The sequence below is a fragment of the Equus asinus genome, chromosome 16 (assembly GCF_041296235.1).
Source record: "Equus asinus isolate D_3611 breed Donkey chromosome 16, EquAss-T2T_v2, whole genome shotgun sequence".
NCBI lineage: Eukaryota > Metazoa > Chordata > Mammalia > Perissodactyla > Equidae > Equus > Equus asinus.
Window position 1 is genome coordinate 3417500 of NC_091805.1, and position 19703 is coordinate 3437202.

The window sequence follows — 19703 nt, forward strand, 5'->3', positions numbered from 1 at the left end:
GATTTACCACGTAAGCGATTATTAATAAGCGCAGCCCTGTATCTGCTGGTCACTTATTATCTGAGAGTTTCTGATAGTCAAAGAAAAACGAAGGATCATTTCCGAGAGGGACTTCAAAGAAGGCTCCTGTGACGTACAGGCCGATCCTGGCACTTTACCCCGACCCTTTACGCTAGTTGCGTAGAGTCCACGTTGGCGGGCTGAGCGAGCGGGGAGGGAGGGTGTTGCCTTGACAACGGATCTCTCATTGGGCTTTCAAAGTGAAGCCGATGGACGATTGGCTGCCGAGGTTTCCAGGGGCCCTCCCCCTGTCGCTGATTGGATGAGGGGAGGCCAAGCTCCCACCTCCTTCTCTCTCTTTTCCCGCGGGATCCTGTTGCTTGGCAACCGATTTGCGTCCTCCAGCTAAGCGGGCCGCGGCTACACCTGCGAGGCCGGGACATCCCGGGCTGGGGCTGCGGCGCGCGCAGGCAACACGGGGCTCCCAGGTGCTCAGCCAGGTGCGCCTTGATAAGGCCGGGCTGGGCTGTGGACTGGCCCTGCAGCGGCACGCCGCGGTCGAGAAGGCGTCCACGTTTTCCTCCTGGAAGTCCTCGTTTAGTGGAGTCAGAGGAGAAAAGAAAGTCACCGTTGTATGCCCGACGTAGAAGCCACTCATCCTGGGAGCACCCCGCGTTCTGGAGCTCTAGGAAGCCAGTAACTTATGTCAGTTGCCTGGGTGTGGAGGGTGACCCCTAAACCTCAGACGCCTGCCTCAGAGTCACCCCGTGGAGCGTGGGGACAGATCCTCTGCTGCCTTATCATGCACTGCAGAGCCTACTTCTTGCTGGAGAAAGACTTCCTGGAGTTGAAGGAGAACAATTATCCGGTCAGTAGTGGGGACCTGAGGGACGTGTTTCATCGGGGTACAGATTTCTGAAAATCCGTTGAATCCATGTTTATTCTATAAGGCGTACTTTAGTTACACGTAGTTTGTCACTGCAGTACTGTTATTTAACAAATGCATTTCACTATAACAATCTATTTCATAATAATAGGTAACAATATTGAGCACATTGTGCTGAGTCATTTTTGTATATTTAAGCCTCGAATATCTGGATCTGTCACGCAGTAAGGCACTAATAGTTCAGGGTTACACATTAAGCCCAGTACTATAACGTAAGTCGTGTTTTGCTATACCTTCCGTGAACCCAAAGCTCAGAGAGAAGTTCAGTAAATATTTGGCCCCAGGAGTCCATCCTCTGTGCTCTTCAGTCTTGGTCCTACTACATGCCATCTATGCACTTTTTGCCAACGGCTGTCACATGTAAAACAGAAATCCCTTTCCCTTATCATTTTAACACAGAGGAAGACCTTGCCCCGAATGCCACTAATGAGGTTGTCAGTGTCCACAGGTACCACAGGCCGACATCTCATACAGTATGGAGAATAAAAATGGAAGAGCAAGGGGAAGGGAGTACCCAAGAGAAAAAACAGAAGAAAATTGTCCATAGAAGGAGGGTGTAGATTGTTCCCAACGGTTGCTTCCAGTGTGGTCCAGTGCAGTTCAGCCTCGCTGGAGATGCTGGGAGCAATTATTGAGTCCGACAACAAACGTCCCTGAGACAAGAACCGCACATTTGATCTTGTTTCCGCTGTGCCTGACCTTCAAGGTTCTCTGTTGAAAGAGAATTCAACGAAGGGAGAAAGGATGTGTAAATATAGAGAATGTGGATAATAGAATATATTATAATGTTTATACAGACTAGCACCTAACATACTTAATAACGGTGTGGTTGCTCAGAAATATTTATTGAGTGTATCTGAGTGTATCCCTCAGCGTAATCGATGAGGTTTTCTATGAAGTACGTTCTTGTCTCTTGGCATTGGGACAATACCTCAAGTAGAGGAAACATTTACTTTTACATACAAGCGTAGTGTTGGTGTTGCGTTTTTCTTAATGAAAATGTTCTTACTTCATGCCTTCCACATAGCATTCACAGGATTTTTTAAAGTTTTGAAGAAACCCATGCTTTCCAACTACCTCCTTCTTTTCTAATTTGAATCTGAAATTGGCGACTGACTTACGTAAGCCACACATCCCAGTCTTGACCTTCCTGCCCCACTTGTGACTTCCATGCTTACAATTTATTTTAAATTTACTGTTGCGTGTTTCGTGGAATCTACTTTACCGTCTGTGTCCTAAGGCAATATATAATACCTCCCCAAATCAACAAATAAATCAATTTATCAGGAAAAGAAAATGTAGAGTTTTTGGAATTCATCATAACCTAATATGTGATTTTCAAATCTGCAGTAAATATTTAATCCTTTTTTCTGCTTTGATTTTTTTTTAAATTAAAGGGTATTGCTGCCTTTCCTGTAAGTGAAGATCTGTTGGAATGGGAAGCTGAAATTGAAGGTCTGCAGAATACCATTTGGCACGGTTTGTGTTTTCAAAACTGATCTACTTAAAAACAAATCTTTATACCATTATTAACCTATCTTCTTTGTGCCTATAGTAAGATTGTATTATATACATTTTCTGGAATTCTAAAAGTTTTCACATGTCAGTTTTTCATTATATGGCTTAATTTTTTTTGCCATTTGTCAACATAGATGGAAATTTTAGGTTTGAATTTTCCTTTATGCCAAATCTTAATGTTATTACATTTTAAAGAAGCAGACACAATGAAGTATATATGAATTGAGAATATCACCTAACAGTCTTCCATGAAATCAGAAAATAGCTATCAAAATTCCTATGGGCATCAAAATCCCACAATTATCCCTCATTTTTTTCTCTATGATTTTCCACCAAATTTCCATAAATCAAATTCTCCGGAAGACTGAGCCACTCTAAACTGTAATGACTATGCAATCTTTAAATCGTGGATTAACAAGATAGATTTGTTGAGTGAGGCAGAGGAGAAAAACATGGAAGTGGATAGTTACAGTAAAATGTCACGTGAGCTGTTCTGGATTTTGAACAGAATGCCGAGAAGGCAGTGGTTAGTTAATGTTGCCTTTGAGAGTCAGGACTGCCTTCCCAAGGGAGTCACATCTGAGGTGAGTCCTAAAGAACGCAGAAGAGCTTGCCAGGTTTAGAAGGAGGGGAAGGAAATTCAGGGAGAGAGAACAGCACGGCAGAGGTGTAGAGACAAGAGAGGGCTCTGTAACAGTGAGTTCAGTCCCTTTGAGATGTACAGTGAAGGGGTGGGTGTAGGCGGATGGAGTTAGTGGATGGAGAACTGGTGGGAAACAGGCTGAAACATAGTGGAATTAGACTGCGAGCGTCTGTTATACTATCTCAAGGGTCTATGCACCCTACGATTCAGTTTACCTACAAATAAGACTCTAGGGACCATGGGGAAGCTAATCTGTAGGAAGAGACTTCAGTTAATCAGTAAATATGACACTTTAATACAAATGTTCATTTCTACTTCGTAGGATTACCCTTCCAACTAACGATAAATTTTACACCGGAGTACAATTTTGTCCCTCCAACTGTGAAATTTAGAACAATTCCTTTTCATCCAAATGGTAAGGACCAAATGAGTTTTTTATCATCAGGGGCTCTGTCCTTATTATCCTTTGTCCTCATTAGTTTTTAATAATGTTTGTTTTTAACAACTTTGTTATGATTCTAAAAGTACGTGTGCCTATGGGGGAAAGTAGAAAAAAATTGTCACCTGGAGTCCTAATTCAAAGAGACGTTATTCTCAACATTTAACTAAATTTATCTCCTTTTTTCTATGTATGTATTTGTTCTACATCGTGGAGGTATTACATATAGTTTTGTGGCTAGCTTTTTAAGGAAAATTACATAATTAGTTTATTTCTGCATTATTAAAACACTTCCAAAAGATCACTTTTAATGAATGAATGATAAACTTAACCATTCCTGTGTTGTTCAATATTTTAGTTGGGTCTCAATTTTTTATTATTATAAAAAATGATGCACTGACAAATTAACATTTTAGAAAAAAATAGGTCAGATTGGTACTTCAAGTTATACATAAAATGAATTCCTGAGGGATCAAAAATTTAAAACTTTTAAATGCAAAAAGAGCAAAATCTAATCGAATTTTTTATGGCCTTGGTAGGAAGGCCTTTCTAAATACGATAAAACCAAGAAACTATGGGAAAAGCATGTCACATTAAACTACATAAACTTTTTACAACTTCTTCACAGCCAGCAATATTATAAACAGAGACAAAATACATTTACTTTTGCAAACTAAGGGAAACTATCTGCAATGTATGAAAGATAATATCTATAACATGTAAAGAGCACATGTGAATCAATAAGAAAACATAAAGCAATAAAAAAATGGACAGAGGCCATAAAAAACCACTTAATAGAAGAAACAAAAATAACATAAAATAAGAAAAATAAACATTAAAAAGTTCCACCTCACTAGTAAGAAAATAAATGCATATTAAAACAAAAAAATTGTGGTCTGGCCCTGTGGTGTGGTGGTTAGGTCTGGTGCACTTTGCTTCAGCAACCCAGGTTCGGGGGTTTGGATCCCGGGCATGGACCTACACCACTCATCAAGCCATGCTGGGTCAGCATCCCACATACAAAATAGAGGAAGATTGGCACAGATATTAGCTCAGGGCTAATCTTCCTCAATCGAAAAAAGAGGAAGATTGGCAACAGATGTTAGCTCAGGGCAAATCTTCCTCACTAAACAAACAAAGAAACAAAAATTGTGGTTCATCACTTACATTTACAAAATGTTAAAAATAATATGCAGTTTTAGTAGGTGTGGGCAGACACGGGTTCTCTGACATAATGATGACCTTAGTGTGACCTTTTTGGGAAGCAATTTGACAATTTCTAGTCAGATATAAAATGCAAATAGCCCTAAGTCTATAATAATAATTTATAAATTATTCCATAGAAATACTAGCACAGGTGTGCGAGACTATGTTTAATATTTAAAACTATTTGCTGCCATTAACAATGCTGGAAATAAATACAAGGGAAATAAGCTCAATGTCCCTTAATATAGAAATTTTTAAGTAAAATGTCCTACATCTATATGTACTGCTTTTAAACAGAGCAAGAAAGCTCTGCCAAGGCCAGACTTTATGGTCATGGCCATACCCCTAGACTCTTCATTACTTGGCAGGTGAGTTGGTGTTCAAATTTTTTAAAATAAATATGTCCAGAAATATGTTGACAACTTGCTGTTAAATAAAAAAACCCTTTGAAGAGCAAAATGTAAAATATAATTCAACTTAATGGAAAAACAAAGGCCATGCACACACTCAGACACACACACACACACATATGTGTGTATGTATATTTGTGCCCTCCAGCTGGTAATAACTCTGAAAGGGTCATTAGTAGACATGGGAGCATTCATCTTTTATTTTATATACTTTTATGTAATTTATTTCAAGTACTTTATCACTTTTGTAATTAAGACCTATTTTTAAAGGATAAACAAATTTATAGTACAAAATTGTGTACATTTGCCATTATTTGCTTAAAATAAATCAGTAGCGGCAGAATTATGGATTAAATATAGCAGAGAGGGGATTCTTCTCCCTCAGTCCTCATCCGTCCCTCTCCGCAGAGTAGAGAGAGCATCTGTCTGTAGGAGAGAAAAGCATGGGAAGACTCGATGGTCTTCCTTCCCTCTAGCCCTCTGGGCAGGCACTTCCTCAGCACTTTCCTTCCAACCTGCCAGAGCTTGGGATGGTATGGTCCCTGCCTCTCCAGGCAGGACACTCGGGCAGGCTTTAGGTTGAGGGTAGCGTTCAAACCAGAGGGACTTTTGTGGAGTCCAATTAAAGCCATTGGTCAAGTGCATTTACCATTTCAGTCTTAACTAAAATTGATGTTTTCTCCTTTCGTCTTTCATCACCTTGGTCTATCTCATCATATTTGAACTTGGGAAGAGAGGTGTGTTATTTATTAGCCGCCAAACTCCAAAGGATGTCTGTGTACAGTTCTAAGTCTATAGACGCATAAGCCCAACTGCCTTTCAGGGGCGTTATTTACACCCCACCAGTAAGCGGATATGAAGTTCTGAACGCTCTCGCGCTCTCCAATTCTGGGCATAGAAACTTTGGAGAAATTTTTTTTCCAAACTTGATAAGAATTTTCTTATTTCAATATATACTTCTTTGAATACTTGTGAGTTAAACGTTTTTTCTCATCTGTTGATTATGTTTCTTGTTTTGTGAATTGTCAGACTTATTAACAATGTTATCACATTGTCCTAGATGTCACAAATATTTCCTGTCACTTGTTACTAATTTTTAATTCTTTTTTGTCTGGGATTTTTAAATTTTTGTATAGTCATGTTTATTAGTCTTGTCCTTTGAGATTTTTGCATTTATCTTTAAGCTTAGATGATCCTTCTCCAGAACACAATCATTTTAATATTCTTCTTAAATTCTATAATTTTATTTTTCGCGTCTAACTCTATTCTTTTTTCTTCCCAAATATTGATTTGATTGTGTTGGCCAGCTTCTGCATATCTTTCCAATCCATATAGAACAGAACAAAGCCGGCAGGGAGGTTTTGCCATCCTCAGTGTGTGGCTTCCATTTCTGGATCTAAGGCATTTACTCTGTCACCTTTTTAGCCAGTGGGGAGGGGGAGAGAGAGAGAAGGGCAAAACAGCTTCCTTAAGAAAATGTGATCCACACATTGCACACTCATGGTTGAAACTTAGTCACATGGGCACATCTTGCTGGAGGGGAGGCTGGTAAGAGTGATCCCAGCTCCCATGTACTCACCGGAAACCTCGAGGGAGGATGGGGTTGGAGGCAGGCAGAGTGTTTCTCATCACAGAGAGAAGAAATGGGAGAAAGGGAGAGTAGGCACTGAGATGCAATGAGTAGATCGCAACAGTTTTTATAGCGTTTGTTGGCAATCTTTTCTTTCACCACTGAGTCACAATTTCACTTTTAACATACAACAATGTTAATACATACTATGATTTGTTTCAAAATTCTCTTGTTACATTGTTTACTCTGTCTAATCTTCTGTCCCTCTATGCTGTTATAATTATTGTGGTTTTATAATACAATGTAATCTACTAAGTCTAAGATCCCTCTTTTTACCTTTTCAAGATTTTCTTCTCAGTTCTTACCTTTTTTATTGCAAGATTTTTCTATCAGAGTATGTGTTTTTCTTATTCATTTATAAACATTATTTACATGTTAATAAAAGTATTATTAATAATGATACCTATCATTTTTTGAGGATTCACTATATGCCAGGTACTCTATTAAGTACTTTATTTTACTAATTCTTTACAGTGAACATGGGTACTTTAATCGTAACTCAGTTCACATATTAAGAAAGTGAGACCTGAAGAGGTAAAGTTAATTGCTCAGCATCACATAGCTGATAAGTGGGGGAGCCAATGTTCAAATCTGTGTGTGTCTGACACCAAAGTCCATACTCTTTACGGCTGCCCTGTATTAACTGTCTGGCATATTCTCTGCAAATAATTTTCCTGCTTTGTTGTTTGTTTTCTAATTTTGCCTATGATATTTTGATGTTTATAAGTTTTAAATGATAGTTGTATTATACGTATCAATGTTAATGTATTATTTTAATGCAGTAGACCTATATACTGGCCGGCCCTGTATAGACTTTTTGGACAATCCTGATAAGTGGAGTACAAGCTATACATTGAGCAGCATCCTACTTACCCTCCAGGTAAGAACAGATTAATATAATGCTCTCTTTAATCATTTTAGTTACCCCAATTATTCAAATATAGGACTAAAATGTCCACTGCTTTTTTAAATGTTTAAAGGACTTGAAACAGTTTATTTAAATCAATAGCATTTCTGCATCAAGTCTATAAAATGGATGTCGAATTATAAAGACTATTATTTTTAAAGTGAAATTAATATTTAAGGCCCTTCACAACCACAGAATACGTATTTTATAAAAGAAGAAGGGAGCTGTTTGGATGGTTTCAGCTTTAGAAACGGAGTCTTAAGTTTCCTCTTGGCTCCTGACTTCCCTTCATAATACTGAGCAGGCCTCTCCCATCTTTCCTCATCAGGAGCCTTGCCTTCCGCAGAAAGGGGATGCAGTGACTACGACTTAAAATGTTCGGCTTTGTCCTTTGTTCTGATGATGCCAGCTGCTTGTTCTTTTATAAGCCTCCATATCAAACCCAGTGAATGGTCAAACCTGGGATTTTCTTCTCCCCTCAGACGGATACCTGTTCCGAGAATGTCCCCTTTACCTCCCGTTCCGTGGTCCTTAGGAGCCCGCCTCAGTGTTGCGTTATTCCTCACCCTCAAAGAGCCCTCTTTCCTTTTTTTTTTTTTAAGATTGGCAACTGAGCTAACATCTGTTGCCAATCCTTTTTTTCCTTTTCTTCTTCTTTGTCTCCCCAAAGACCCCCATACATAGTTGTATACTTTGGTTGTGAGTGCCTCTGGTTCTGCTGTGTGGGACGCTGACTCAGCATGGCCTGATGAGCGGTGCCATGTCCTCATCCAAACCAGCGAAACCCTGGGCCGCCGAAGTGGAACATGCCAGCTTAACCACTTGGCCATGGGACCAGCCCCAAAGAGCCTTCTTTCTTATCTGATGCCGAAGTAAATGATTTCAGTGGCACTTGCTTTGACCACTTAGATGCAGCTCAGCAATTTTCTACAAGAACCCACTCATCATTAATAATGTCCAGAGATAAACTATTAAATTTTGATTATCTGGAATACTTGGAGAATAAAGCCTTCTGGCTTAATTGCATTTTCTCAGTAATAGAATTGTAACGCAAATTCCATTTCTTATTTTTAAAATAGAATAAAACAATGCTTACTTTTCTATCTAGTCACCTTAGTATACTGAGTGAAATTTAATCTTTTGAAAGGATTCAATGTTCAATTCATTCATTCATTCATTCATTCTGCAAATAAGTATCAAGCATGTACCTGTGCCAGGCCCTGTGCTGGGAGCGACGTTTGAGCAGAGACTTGAAGGCGGCGAGGGCGCATGGTATGCAGATATCCGAGTGGCTCTTTGGGTTCCTCTGAACCGAGTCACGTTCCTACCTCATGCACCTAAAGTAGGATCTGCCTTAAGAAGGGAGAAACTGAAAGTTCCCAAAATGTCGTGAGTGAGGGCAAGCCAGAGTGAAATGCAGAACCATGTAATAGGAGGTCAGTCTGGAGCTCTGAGATCAGTTTGCTTGGCTTCACAGCCTGATTCTGCCATTTAACACCTTTGTGCTGTTGGACAACTTTCTTCTCTTCTCAATGCCTCAATTCCTTCCTTAGTAAGATGGGGCTGTTAGTAGCTACCTCATGGCACTTGCGAGGATTAAATGAAGTAATAGATGGAAAGTACTTAGACCCACAAGTGGTCCAAGAAAAGAAGTCAATAAAAGCTATCCAATATGGCCGCCACCAGTCACCTGCGGCTACTGAGCACTTGAAATGTGGCTAGTGTAACTGAGGAACTGAGTTTTTCATTTTATTTAGTTCTTTAATTTAATTTTCTTTTCTTGAGGTCATGCTAGTTTATAAAATTGTGAAATTTCAGTTGTACATTATTATTTGTCAGTCACTATATAAATGCGCCCCTTTACTCCTTATGCCCACTCCCCAACCCCCTTCTCCTCTGGTAACCACTAATCTGTTCTCTTTGTACGTGTGTTTGCTTATCCTCCACATATGAGTGAAATCATGCAGTGTTTGTCTTTGTCTGGCTTATCAGTCTAAAATTTATCTGTTTCTTCTAAATTGTCCAATTTGTTAGCATATAGTTTTTCATAGTATTCTCTTAAAACTCTTTGTATTTCTGTGGTATCAGTTGTAGTTTCTCCTCTTTCATTTCTAATTTTATTTACTTGAGCCTTCTCTCTTTTTTCCTTTGTGAGTCTGACTAAGGGTTTGTCACTTTTGCTTATCTTCTCAAAGAACCAGCTCTTAGTTTCATGAATCCTTTCTACTGTTTTTTTTTTTGGTTTCTATTTCATTTATTTCTGCCATAATTTTTATTGTTTCCCATCTTCTGCTGACTTTGGGCTTTGTTCTTCTTTTTCTAGTTCTGTTAGGTATACTTTAAGATTGCTTATTTGAGATTTTTCTTGTTTGTTAAGGTGAGCCTGTATTGCTATGAATTTCCATCTTAGGACTGCTTTTGCTGCATTCCGTATGAGTTGGTATGGTGTGTTTTCATTTTCTTTTGTCTCCAGATATTTTTTGATTTGTCCTTTAATTTCTTCACTGATCCATTGGTTGTTCAGTAGCATGCTGTTTAGTCTCCACATATTTGTCGCTTTCCCAGCTTTTTTCTTGCAGTTGATTTCTAGTTTCATTCCATTATGGTTAGAAAAGATGCTTGATATGATTTCAATCTTCTTAAATTTACTGAGGCTTGCCTTGTTTCCCAACATATGGTCTATCTTTGAGAATGTTCCATGTGCACTTGAGAAGAATGTGTATTCTGCTGTTTTTGGATGAAGTGTTCTGTATATATCTATTAAGTCCATCTGGTCTAGTTTTTCATTTAATCCCACTATTTCCTTGTTTACTTTCTGTTGAGTGATCTATCTGTTGATGTGAGTGGTGTGTTGAGGTCCCCTGCTATTACTGTGTTGCTGTCAATTTCTCCTTTTAGGTCTGTTAATGGTTGCTTTATGTACTTTCATGCTCCTGTGTTAGGTGCATATATATTTAGAAATGTCTTCTTGGTGGAGTGTCCCTTTTATCATTATATACTGATCCTCTTTGTCTCTCTTTACCCGTCTTGTCTTGAAGTCTACTCTGTCTGATATAAGTATGGCAACACCTGCTTTCTTTTGTTTGCCATTAGCTTCACGTATTGTTTCCATCCTTTCACTCTGAGCCTGTGTTGGTCTTTAGAGCTGAGGCGTATTTCCTGGAGGCAGCATATTGATGAGTCTTGTTTTTTAATCCATCCAGCCACTCTGTGTCTTTTGATTGGAGAATTCAGTCGATTTACATTTAGAGTGATTATTGATATATGAGGGATTAATGCTGCCATTTTATCTCTTGTTTTCCAGTTGTTCTATATTTCCCTTGTTTCTCTTCCCATGTGTTTCTGACTGCCATTTCAGTTTGGTCAGTTTCTATGATGGTTTTCTCAGTTTTCTCTTTATCATTTATGTCTCTGTTCTGATTTTTTGTTTGGTAGTTATTGTGAGGTTTGTGTAAAAGATCTCACAAATGAGATAATCCATTTTCTGATAGCCTCTTATTTCCTTACTCTAAGCAGTTTCCATCCCTTTGCTCTTCCCTGTCTGAGTTATTGTTGTCACAACTTAGCCGTTTTGTGTTGTGAGTCTGTGGCTGAAATGAAGTGATTATAGTTATTAAGGTTTTCCTTCCCTTTATCTTTAATATTATAATAAAGTGTTTGCTAACTTGTTCTCATAGAGAGCTGCAATTTTCTGATTTTGTCTCCCTATTTATCGTGGAACTTCTTGATAATTTCTTTTAGGGGGTGTCTTGTGCTGATGAACTTCCTCAGCTTGTGTTTATCTGGGAAAGTTTTTATTTCTCCATTGTATCTAAAGGATTGTTTCACTGGATAGAGTATTCTTGGCTGGAATTTTTTGTCTTTCAGAATTTTGAATATATCATTCCACTCTCTCCTAGCCAGTAAGCTTTCTACTGAGAAATCTGCTGAAAGCCTGATAGGGGTTCCTTTGTAGGTTATTTTCTTCTGCCTTGCTGCCCTTCATATTTTTTCTTTGTCATTGACTTTTGCCACTTTTACTAATATATGCCTTGGAGAAGATCTTTTTACATTGATGTAATTAGGAGTTTTATTAGCTTCTTTTACATGTAATTCCAGCTCCTTCTTCAGGTTTGGGATGTTCTCAGCTATTGTTTCTTTGAACAAGCTTTCTGTTCCTGTCTTCCCTCTCTTCTCCCTCTGGAATACCTGTAATCCTTATGTTGCATTTCCTAATTGAGTTGGATATATCTTCATTTCTTTTTAGTCTTATTTCTCTCTCCTCCTCCATCTGAAGCTTTTCTGTATTTCTGTCCTCTGAATTACTAAATCTGTCCTCCATAATATCAGCTGTGCTATTTAAGGATTCCAGATTTTTCTATATTTCATTCATTGTATTTTTTATCTCCTACATTTCTGATTTTTTTAAATTTCAATCTCTTTTGTGAAGAATTCCCTGTGTTATTAATTTTATTCATGCTTCCATTGAACTGTATTTCTGAGTTTTCTTGTAACTCATTGAGTTTCTTTATTTTAACTATTTTGAATTCTCTGTCATTTAGATTGTAAATTTCTGTGACTTCAGGATTGATTTCTGGGTACTTGTCATTTTCCTTCTTCTCTGGAGTGTTAATATACCTCTTCACGCTATTTGATGGGGTGGACCTGTGCCATTGCATAGTTGTAGTATCTGGTCAGAGATTTCACCTGCTGCCATTGGGGGTGGGGGGGGGGCAGGAGCTGTTTATTCTGAGCCTACGACAATCTTTGGCAATTGTGCCTGTCCATTGGAAGCTATGCCAACAGGACCCATCTGTGTTTTCCCACTGGCTGCCATTACTTTACACATGTATGTGCTGGCGCACTGGTGGGGGTCTCTTGCTCTGGCCTACCAGCCGAGCTGGTGCACCAGGTGGGGCAAGGGGTGCTTTCTTTCACATGCACAATCCTGGCGGGGGCTCCCACTCTGCACTCACTGTCTGCCCTCCTGGGCTGCTCGGCTTGGTGAAGGCAGCCCTGCAGTTACTTAGCCTCCTCCATGTGGAGCATTCCCACAGGCTGGGAGGCAATTCCTTGATTGAAGGCATTCCTGCAGAGAGCTGCCCTTTCCTCCCTCTTGTCTCAGAGTCATGTGCCGGCCACAGCACAAGGTCCCGCATTCTAGATCACTGCCATTCAGGAGGGAGGGGAGATCCCCTTACCTCTTTCCACTGCCTCCTGGGGGATCCAGCACCTCCAACTTCAGAAGTATGGCTGCGTGGGACTCTCAGACGTCTGTTGTGTTGTGTGAATGTCTTCTGTCAGTTTATGAATGTCTTTTTCATTGTATGTTAGGGGGGAGAGACTAAGGGAAGAGCTCACTCCACTGTGATGCTGATGTCACTCTCCCATTTTATTTAATTTTAGTTAATTTAAATTGCCACTTTTGGCTAAAACCTTCTGTAATAGACAGTACAAGTATAGACCATAATTTCTGACTACTTCCTTTTGACTAACAAATGAGACACATTTATAATTATCACATTGTCATTCAAGGGAGTGGTACTTGAAATGGTGTTTAAAATATTTTAAAATCTAAATATACTAATCGTCTCCTCCTAAAATTTTTACAATCTTAACTTATTCGAACACTTTCACTTCCATGTAGAATGCAAAAGTAAATATCAGCACCCACCCATAGAATGAATTACAAATCATGGGCTTTAACTAACTAGATGTTATAAAATATACCTACTGTTCTAGTTTACTGATGCTTCAAATTTTTGTACTTATCCTCTGGAGAGCCTCTTATATTATTTCATACAATCATATGGCTAATTTAAAATCTGGACTTTTTACTATTTTAGCAGGGTGACTGATTTATACATTTTAATATATTCCTCATATTCCAGTTCTTAAAAATCATTAAGTACAGTCAGTAGCTTGTGTACACATTATATGAAAAGGTCGCAGACACAGTGTCAATACGAAGACTATTGAATAAACTTTACCAGCTGTGCATCTCTGAGAAAGATTCTCTCTCTAGCCAAAGACCAGAACTCGCTCTTAAAGATGAGTTTCATCTGCTTCCCACCCACTTTGAAGGGTATAGTGCAATCCACACTGAATCCTTATTTAAGCAATTGTAATATTCTTGGAAATATAGCTCAAATGGGTTTTCCAAACAGGAAAACTCAAATAACAGCGGAAAATTCTTGTTGCTTTTGAAATATCAGATGTCAGATTATTGCTTTCAGTAGTGAAAGATTGCCATCATTTCCATGACTCTTAAACCACAATTATCCACTTTGACCTGCATCTACACTTAAGTATTCTGGTAGTTATTATTTTAGCTATATTTTATTATATAGCTTGCATGTTATAATATTCAAAATATTGAATTATTGAATAAATATTTTCAATTTGGGCTAATATTAATTGTGAGGTACAGATAAACAAGATCATGGTCCAGCAGCACTAAGTAGTTTTGGTTACTACTGGTCACCTCTTTTGTCCAGATTCATAGATGCTGTGGTATGCAGAATTTTAAAGATGTCCCCCCAGTAACTCCTCTGCTTAATCCATCAGACACTAATCTAGGTACTGCTCTGAAGGGACTTTGTGAGCGAATTATGGTTAGTAATCAGCTGACCTTAAAATAGGTAGGTTCTCCTAAATTATGCAGCGGGTAGGGCCCAAAGGAACCACACGAGCCCTTACTAAGAAAAGAGGGAGGCAGCAGGTCACTCAGAGAAATACGGTGGAAGAAGGAGGAGAGAGGTGACAGGTGCGGGCATCAGAGAGATTCCAAACGTGAGAGGATTTTTCACACCTTTACTGCCTCTGAGATGTATGAGTCCAAGTGTAAAGACCCACAAGAGACCTCTTGGAGCTGAGGGGAGCCCCCAGGTAACAGCCAGCAAAGAAGCAGGACCTCAGTCCTACGATTGCAAGGGACTAAATTCAGCTCACAAACAACCTCAATGATCTGGGGAGCAGATTCTCCCAGAGCCTCTGATAAGAGCCCAGCCGGCCAACACCTTGATTTCAGTCTTGTTAAATCAGGAAGAGAAAACAGCCCAACCACCCCAGACTTCCCACATGTGCAAATGTGAGAGAACAAATCTGTGTTATTTTAAGCTGCTAAATGTGTGGTAATTTGTTACAGCAGCAATAGAATATTACTACAGATACCAAATTAATCATTCGATGATCTGGAGGGATGTTAAATTGTACAGATGTGTGTTAATACATGTGTTTGTTTATCCGTGACCTAAATATGATCTTATGTTAAAAATGTAAGGTTTTATTTTTTAATGGAACTGTTTCTGAATGTTTAGTTCCTTTACACATACATTCAATTTAAATTTATGGGATAGGAAGAAGTAAGTTACAAGAAGGAATTTGTAGCTTGTTTTGATCCTTATGTTTGGCTCATGAACGAACAGTAAAAAATAGATGAAGAGTCTTGAGAGCAGGGACCATGCCCGATGCGCCTCTGGATCCATCTCCAGGCAGATATTGTAGGCATTTAATTAATGCCTCTTGAATGTTGTATGTATTGATCTGTCTTTTTGCTCCAAGAAAAAAGTTTACTTTAAAAACTGTGTGTTCCGTTTGTTTTCCTTCAGGTCATGCTCTCTAACCCAGTGCTAGAAAACCCAGTGAATTTGGAAGCGGCCCAAATTCTGATTAAAAATGAACATATGTACAGCCTGATAGTTCTAAGACTTTTCGACCAGCCAGTACAATGTAAGAAGTGCCTATTGATTGTTATTTGCCAGTTATTGATTAAACATTTATAGCAAATGAGTAATCTAGCAAATCCCCTTCTATAAGGGAATGTTTTCTGTATCCGTTTCAGCAGTGGAATTGTGCTAAGATCTCTCCTGTCTGCCTCTTTCCAGAACCAGTCAGTGTGACCCTTTTTTAAAGGTTATCAAAGATCAAAAGCTTAGTATCTTTGAATATTGTGGTTATGTGGATAGACGGTGCCAATTGAAACTAGTCTACTTATCATAAAGATGCGAGATATATATATTTTTTTCAAAATCCATCGTGGTTTTTTGTGGGTTTTTTCCATTATATATTTTAGGGTTTCTTTTCATTGAGGTCATAATAGTTTACAACACTGTGAAATTTCAGTTGTACATTATTATTTGTCAGTCACCGTATAAGTGAGCCCCTTCACCCTTTGTGCTCACCCCCCAATCAGCTTCCCCCCATAACCGCTGAACTGCTCTCTTTGTCCTTGTGTTTGTTTATCTTCCACATATGAGTGAAATCATACAGTGTTTGTCTTTCTCAGTCTAGCTTATTTCGCTTAACCTAATACCCTAAAGGTCCATCCGTGTTGTTGCAAATGGGACAATTTTGCCTTTTCTTATGGCTGAGTAGTATTCCATTGTATGTATATATATATATATATATATATATATATATATATATATATATATATACACGCACCACATCTTCTTTAGCCAATCATCAGTCAATGGGCATTTGGGTTGCTTCCACTTCTTGGCTATTGTGAATAATGCTGCAATGAACATAGGGGTGCATAAATCTCTTTGTTGTTGATTTCAAGTTATTTGGATAAATACCCAGTAGTGGGATAGCTGGGTCATATGGTATTTCTATTTTTAACTTTTTGAGAAATCTCCATACCGTTTTCCATAGTGGCTGCATCAGTTTGCATTCCCACCAACAGTATATGAGGGTTCCGTTTTCTCCACATCCTCTCCAACATTTGTTATGTTTTGTCTTGGTGATTATAGCCATTCTAACAGGTGTAAGGTGATTTCTTAGTGTAGTTTTGATTTGTATGTCCCTGATGATCAGTGATGTTGAACATCTTTTCATGTGCCTATTGGCCATCTGTATATCTTCTTTGGAGAAATGTCTGTTCATATAGTCTGCCCATTTTTTGACTGGGTTGTTTTTTGTTGTTGTTGTTCAGTTGTGTGAGTTCTTTATATATTATGGAGATTAACCCCATCTCAGATATATGATTTGCAAATATTTTCTCCCAGTTAGTGGGTTGTCTTTTTGTTTTGATCCTGCTTTCCTTTGCCTTGCAGAAGCTCTTTAGTCTGATGAAGTCCCATTTATTTATTTTTTCTTTTGTCTCCCTTGCCCGAGTAGGCATGGTATTCAAAAATATGCTTCTAAGACTGATGTCCAAATATGTACTACCTCTATTTTCTTCTAGAAGTTTTATGGTTTCAGGTCTTACCTTCAAGTCTGTGATCCATTTTGAGTTAATTTTTGTGTATGGTGAAAGATACTGGTCTACTTTCATTCTTTTGCATGTGGCTGTCCAGTTTTCCCAACACCATTTATTGAAGAGACTTTCCTTTCTCCATTGTACGTTGTTGGATCCTTTGTTGAAGCTTAGCTGACCATAGAGTTGTAGTTTTAATTCTGGGCTTTCGGTTCTGTTCCATTGATCTGTGTGTCTGTTTTTGTGCCAGTACCATGCTGTTTTGGTTACTATAGCTCTGTAGCATATCTTGAGGTCTGAGATTGTGATGCCTCCAGCTTTGTTCTTTTTTCTCAGGATTGCTTTAACTGTTCAGAGTCTTTTGTTGCCCTATGTGAATTTTAGGATACTTTGTTCTATTTCTGTGAACAATGAAATATGATATTTAATTTTACCTCTTTGAGCTATAATGGATTTTTCTCTTACTTCACCTGCAGCACCTCAGATCTTACTGATCTGGGACTCCTCTCCTCTTGATTAGGAAAATGTTCAGCATTTTTTTTCTAGAGAGTCCCCCCAGATATTCCTTCTAAGAGTCCGGGTGGGAATGGCACCTGAGGCTCTTCAGTCTTTCTGCTCTATTGCCCAGTGTTTTTCTGATGCCGTTGGTTTGCTCTCATCCTGCCAGTGACCTCTGTATGACTCAGCTCCATCCCTCCATTGCCCCGTCCCTCTCTGCAGTTAGAAGAGCGATGCCATTGACTACTTATGCCCAGGAGGGTTTGCCACAAGTGGAGTTTGGGCCCTTACTGACTTAGCTCTTCCGTTTGGAGTCTGCTCCTCCTCCTTCCAGCATGCCCAGCAGCCTTGTGTAGTAGCTGGTGTCATACCTCTCCAGTCAGCAGGACTTGCTGTCCAGACTCACTCTGCCAAACTGACCTCCCGTGTGCTTTTTCTCTCAGACATCCATTGTCTCTTTTTCCAGTCTCCTTCTGGGACATGCCAGTCCATTAGCTAGTTCTGTCTCATTCTGACCAAGTTCAAGTGCTCCTCCACAGGGCTCCTGGGTCTGACGCAAATCAGGTGGTGTTGATCAGCCATCTTTTTCAATATCTTCAAACATGTCATGATTTTCAGAGTTCCTCAAACATTCTCTGACGGTTCTGAGGCTTGTTTATACACACAGGAGTTGCACTGCTCCACTCTGATCACATGTCTGACCCACCAGAATACAGTAGCATCCACTTCTGCATCCTCTACTCAGTAAATGTTTGTAGAATGAATGAATGATACCTACCACTTAACCTTCATCGAGCCCTACAGTGCCATCTTTATACAGAAATATTCTATATCAAAGCTATGTCCATATTCTAGTGAATGGAAATTTAAAAACTGATTTTAAAGAATTTTCTATAGTAACTTATTCTGGGCAGTAGGTTTTGTGTTTGCCCTGCAGAGAGAAAGGATGAGAAGAGAAGTTGGCCCTTTCTTTTGTCCTCCCGTCAGATAGACGTCCTCCTTCTCTCCTTCCAGTTCTCTGACTTGACCATCACACCAGACAGAAAAGCTGCTCCAGTTGCCACATCACCCCGCAAATGAGCAACAAAGCACATAGTGCTGTGGCAGGTTTTCACTATCTTCTTCGTGTTGGTCACATGTGTGGAAATCCAAGATGGTGAACAGCTATCAGCTTGTTTGCCATCTCGGCCAGACTGGGAGTGGTAGCATAGGGACCACGAAGAGAAAGATTTCCTGCGGCTTCACGGGGAAAGAGTATCGTGGTCCAGCAGGGACAGCTGCTCTGGGGGGAAATGAGGAAGTGCAGAAACCCGTTCACTCTAAATTAGACGGTTGTTTGCTACCTTGTGGATGCCTGTGAAAGACTGCATCCAATGAGAATTGATTACCAGTAACACCTGAAACAGGTCTCTGCTAGAATGCTACAAGGATCTTCTCTCCTATGTGTTAATATGTTAATAAGAAGATTCAGAAAGTGCGTAGGAGGAAGTATTGTCACATTTTTAGATAACACAAAGCTGGAGCAGACAGTCAAGTGTATAAATGAGAAACTCAAGAGGCGGCTAATTATTTCATCTCTGTCAGCATTAATTATAAGCTAGACCTGTAGCCTCAGTGCCCATCAGAGTCGTGTCTGGCTGTAGGGAGTGAATAAATATGTATATATTGAACGAATGAAAAAATACACATGAACTTAGACCCTGATTTGACTTCCTAGCTTACAAAGTGCTTTCACACATGTCCGTCCGTCTGATCCTCAGCCTCTTCCTCAGCTAGGAAGCCAAGGGTCAGTGATGACAGACTAGCCCGAGGCCACAGGGAGCCAGTGCAGAGCCAGCACTTCAGCCCGGGCAGTCCCACCTCCCTGTGCCTCTTGAGTTGAGTGAGATGAACATAAAGTCATTCATTTGGGATCAAAGAATTAAAATTTCCAAGTACAGAATGGAACAGAGCTGACTTGATAGCAGAACTTGATTCTGTGACACACTTCTTGGGGAGCTGTTTGATCGCGAGCTTCATGTGCCCTTCTGCTGAGCACGGGGCATTCTATGGTTTTACCTGCTCTGGTTTGCTGCGCCCGCGTCTGGAAACCCTTCACCTTCGCTCTGGAGCATCACGTCTCCTGTGGCTGAATAAACTATATATGTTTAGCTAATGGAAGAAAAGATAAAAGGCAGTTGTAAAAGCTGTTTGCAAATATTTGAAGGGATTTCCCCTAGAAAAGGGAAATCACTTCCAGGTTGCTCCAAAAAACTGAAGTAGAACTAATGTGGAAGCTACAAGTCAGTCACAGCTTCCCAGCCTGTTGGGTGGCAGCCACTGAAG

General features: G+C 39.5%; 1 protein-coding gene across 3 annotated transcripts in view; it reads left to right on the plus strand.

Moving 5' to 3' along the window:
• The first annotated feature begins 259 nt into the window (after positions 1–259).
• Positions 260–19703, plus strand: part of UBE2U (ubiquitin conjugating enzyme E2 U) — a 56036-nt gene continuing 36592 nt past the window's right edge. For 2 of the 3 annotated variants that reach the window (XM_070486467.1, XM_070486468.1), the window contains exons 1-5: positions 260–868; positions 2344–2425; positions 3430–3522; positions 7575–7672; positions 15289–15409. In XM_070486467.1, coding sequence (XP_070342568.1) covers positions 704–868; positions 2344–2425; positions 3430–3522; positions 7575–7672; positions 15289–15409 — 559 coding nt within the window. In that variant the 5' untranslated portion in view covers positions 260–703. The remainder of the gene's footprint in view (positions 869–2343; positions 2426–3429; positions 3523–7574; positions 7673–15288; positions 15410–19703) is intronic. The other variant, XM_014855339.3, reaches the window with a different exon arrangement.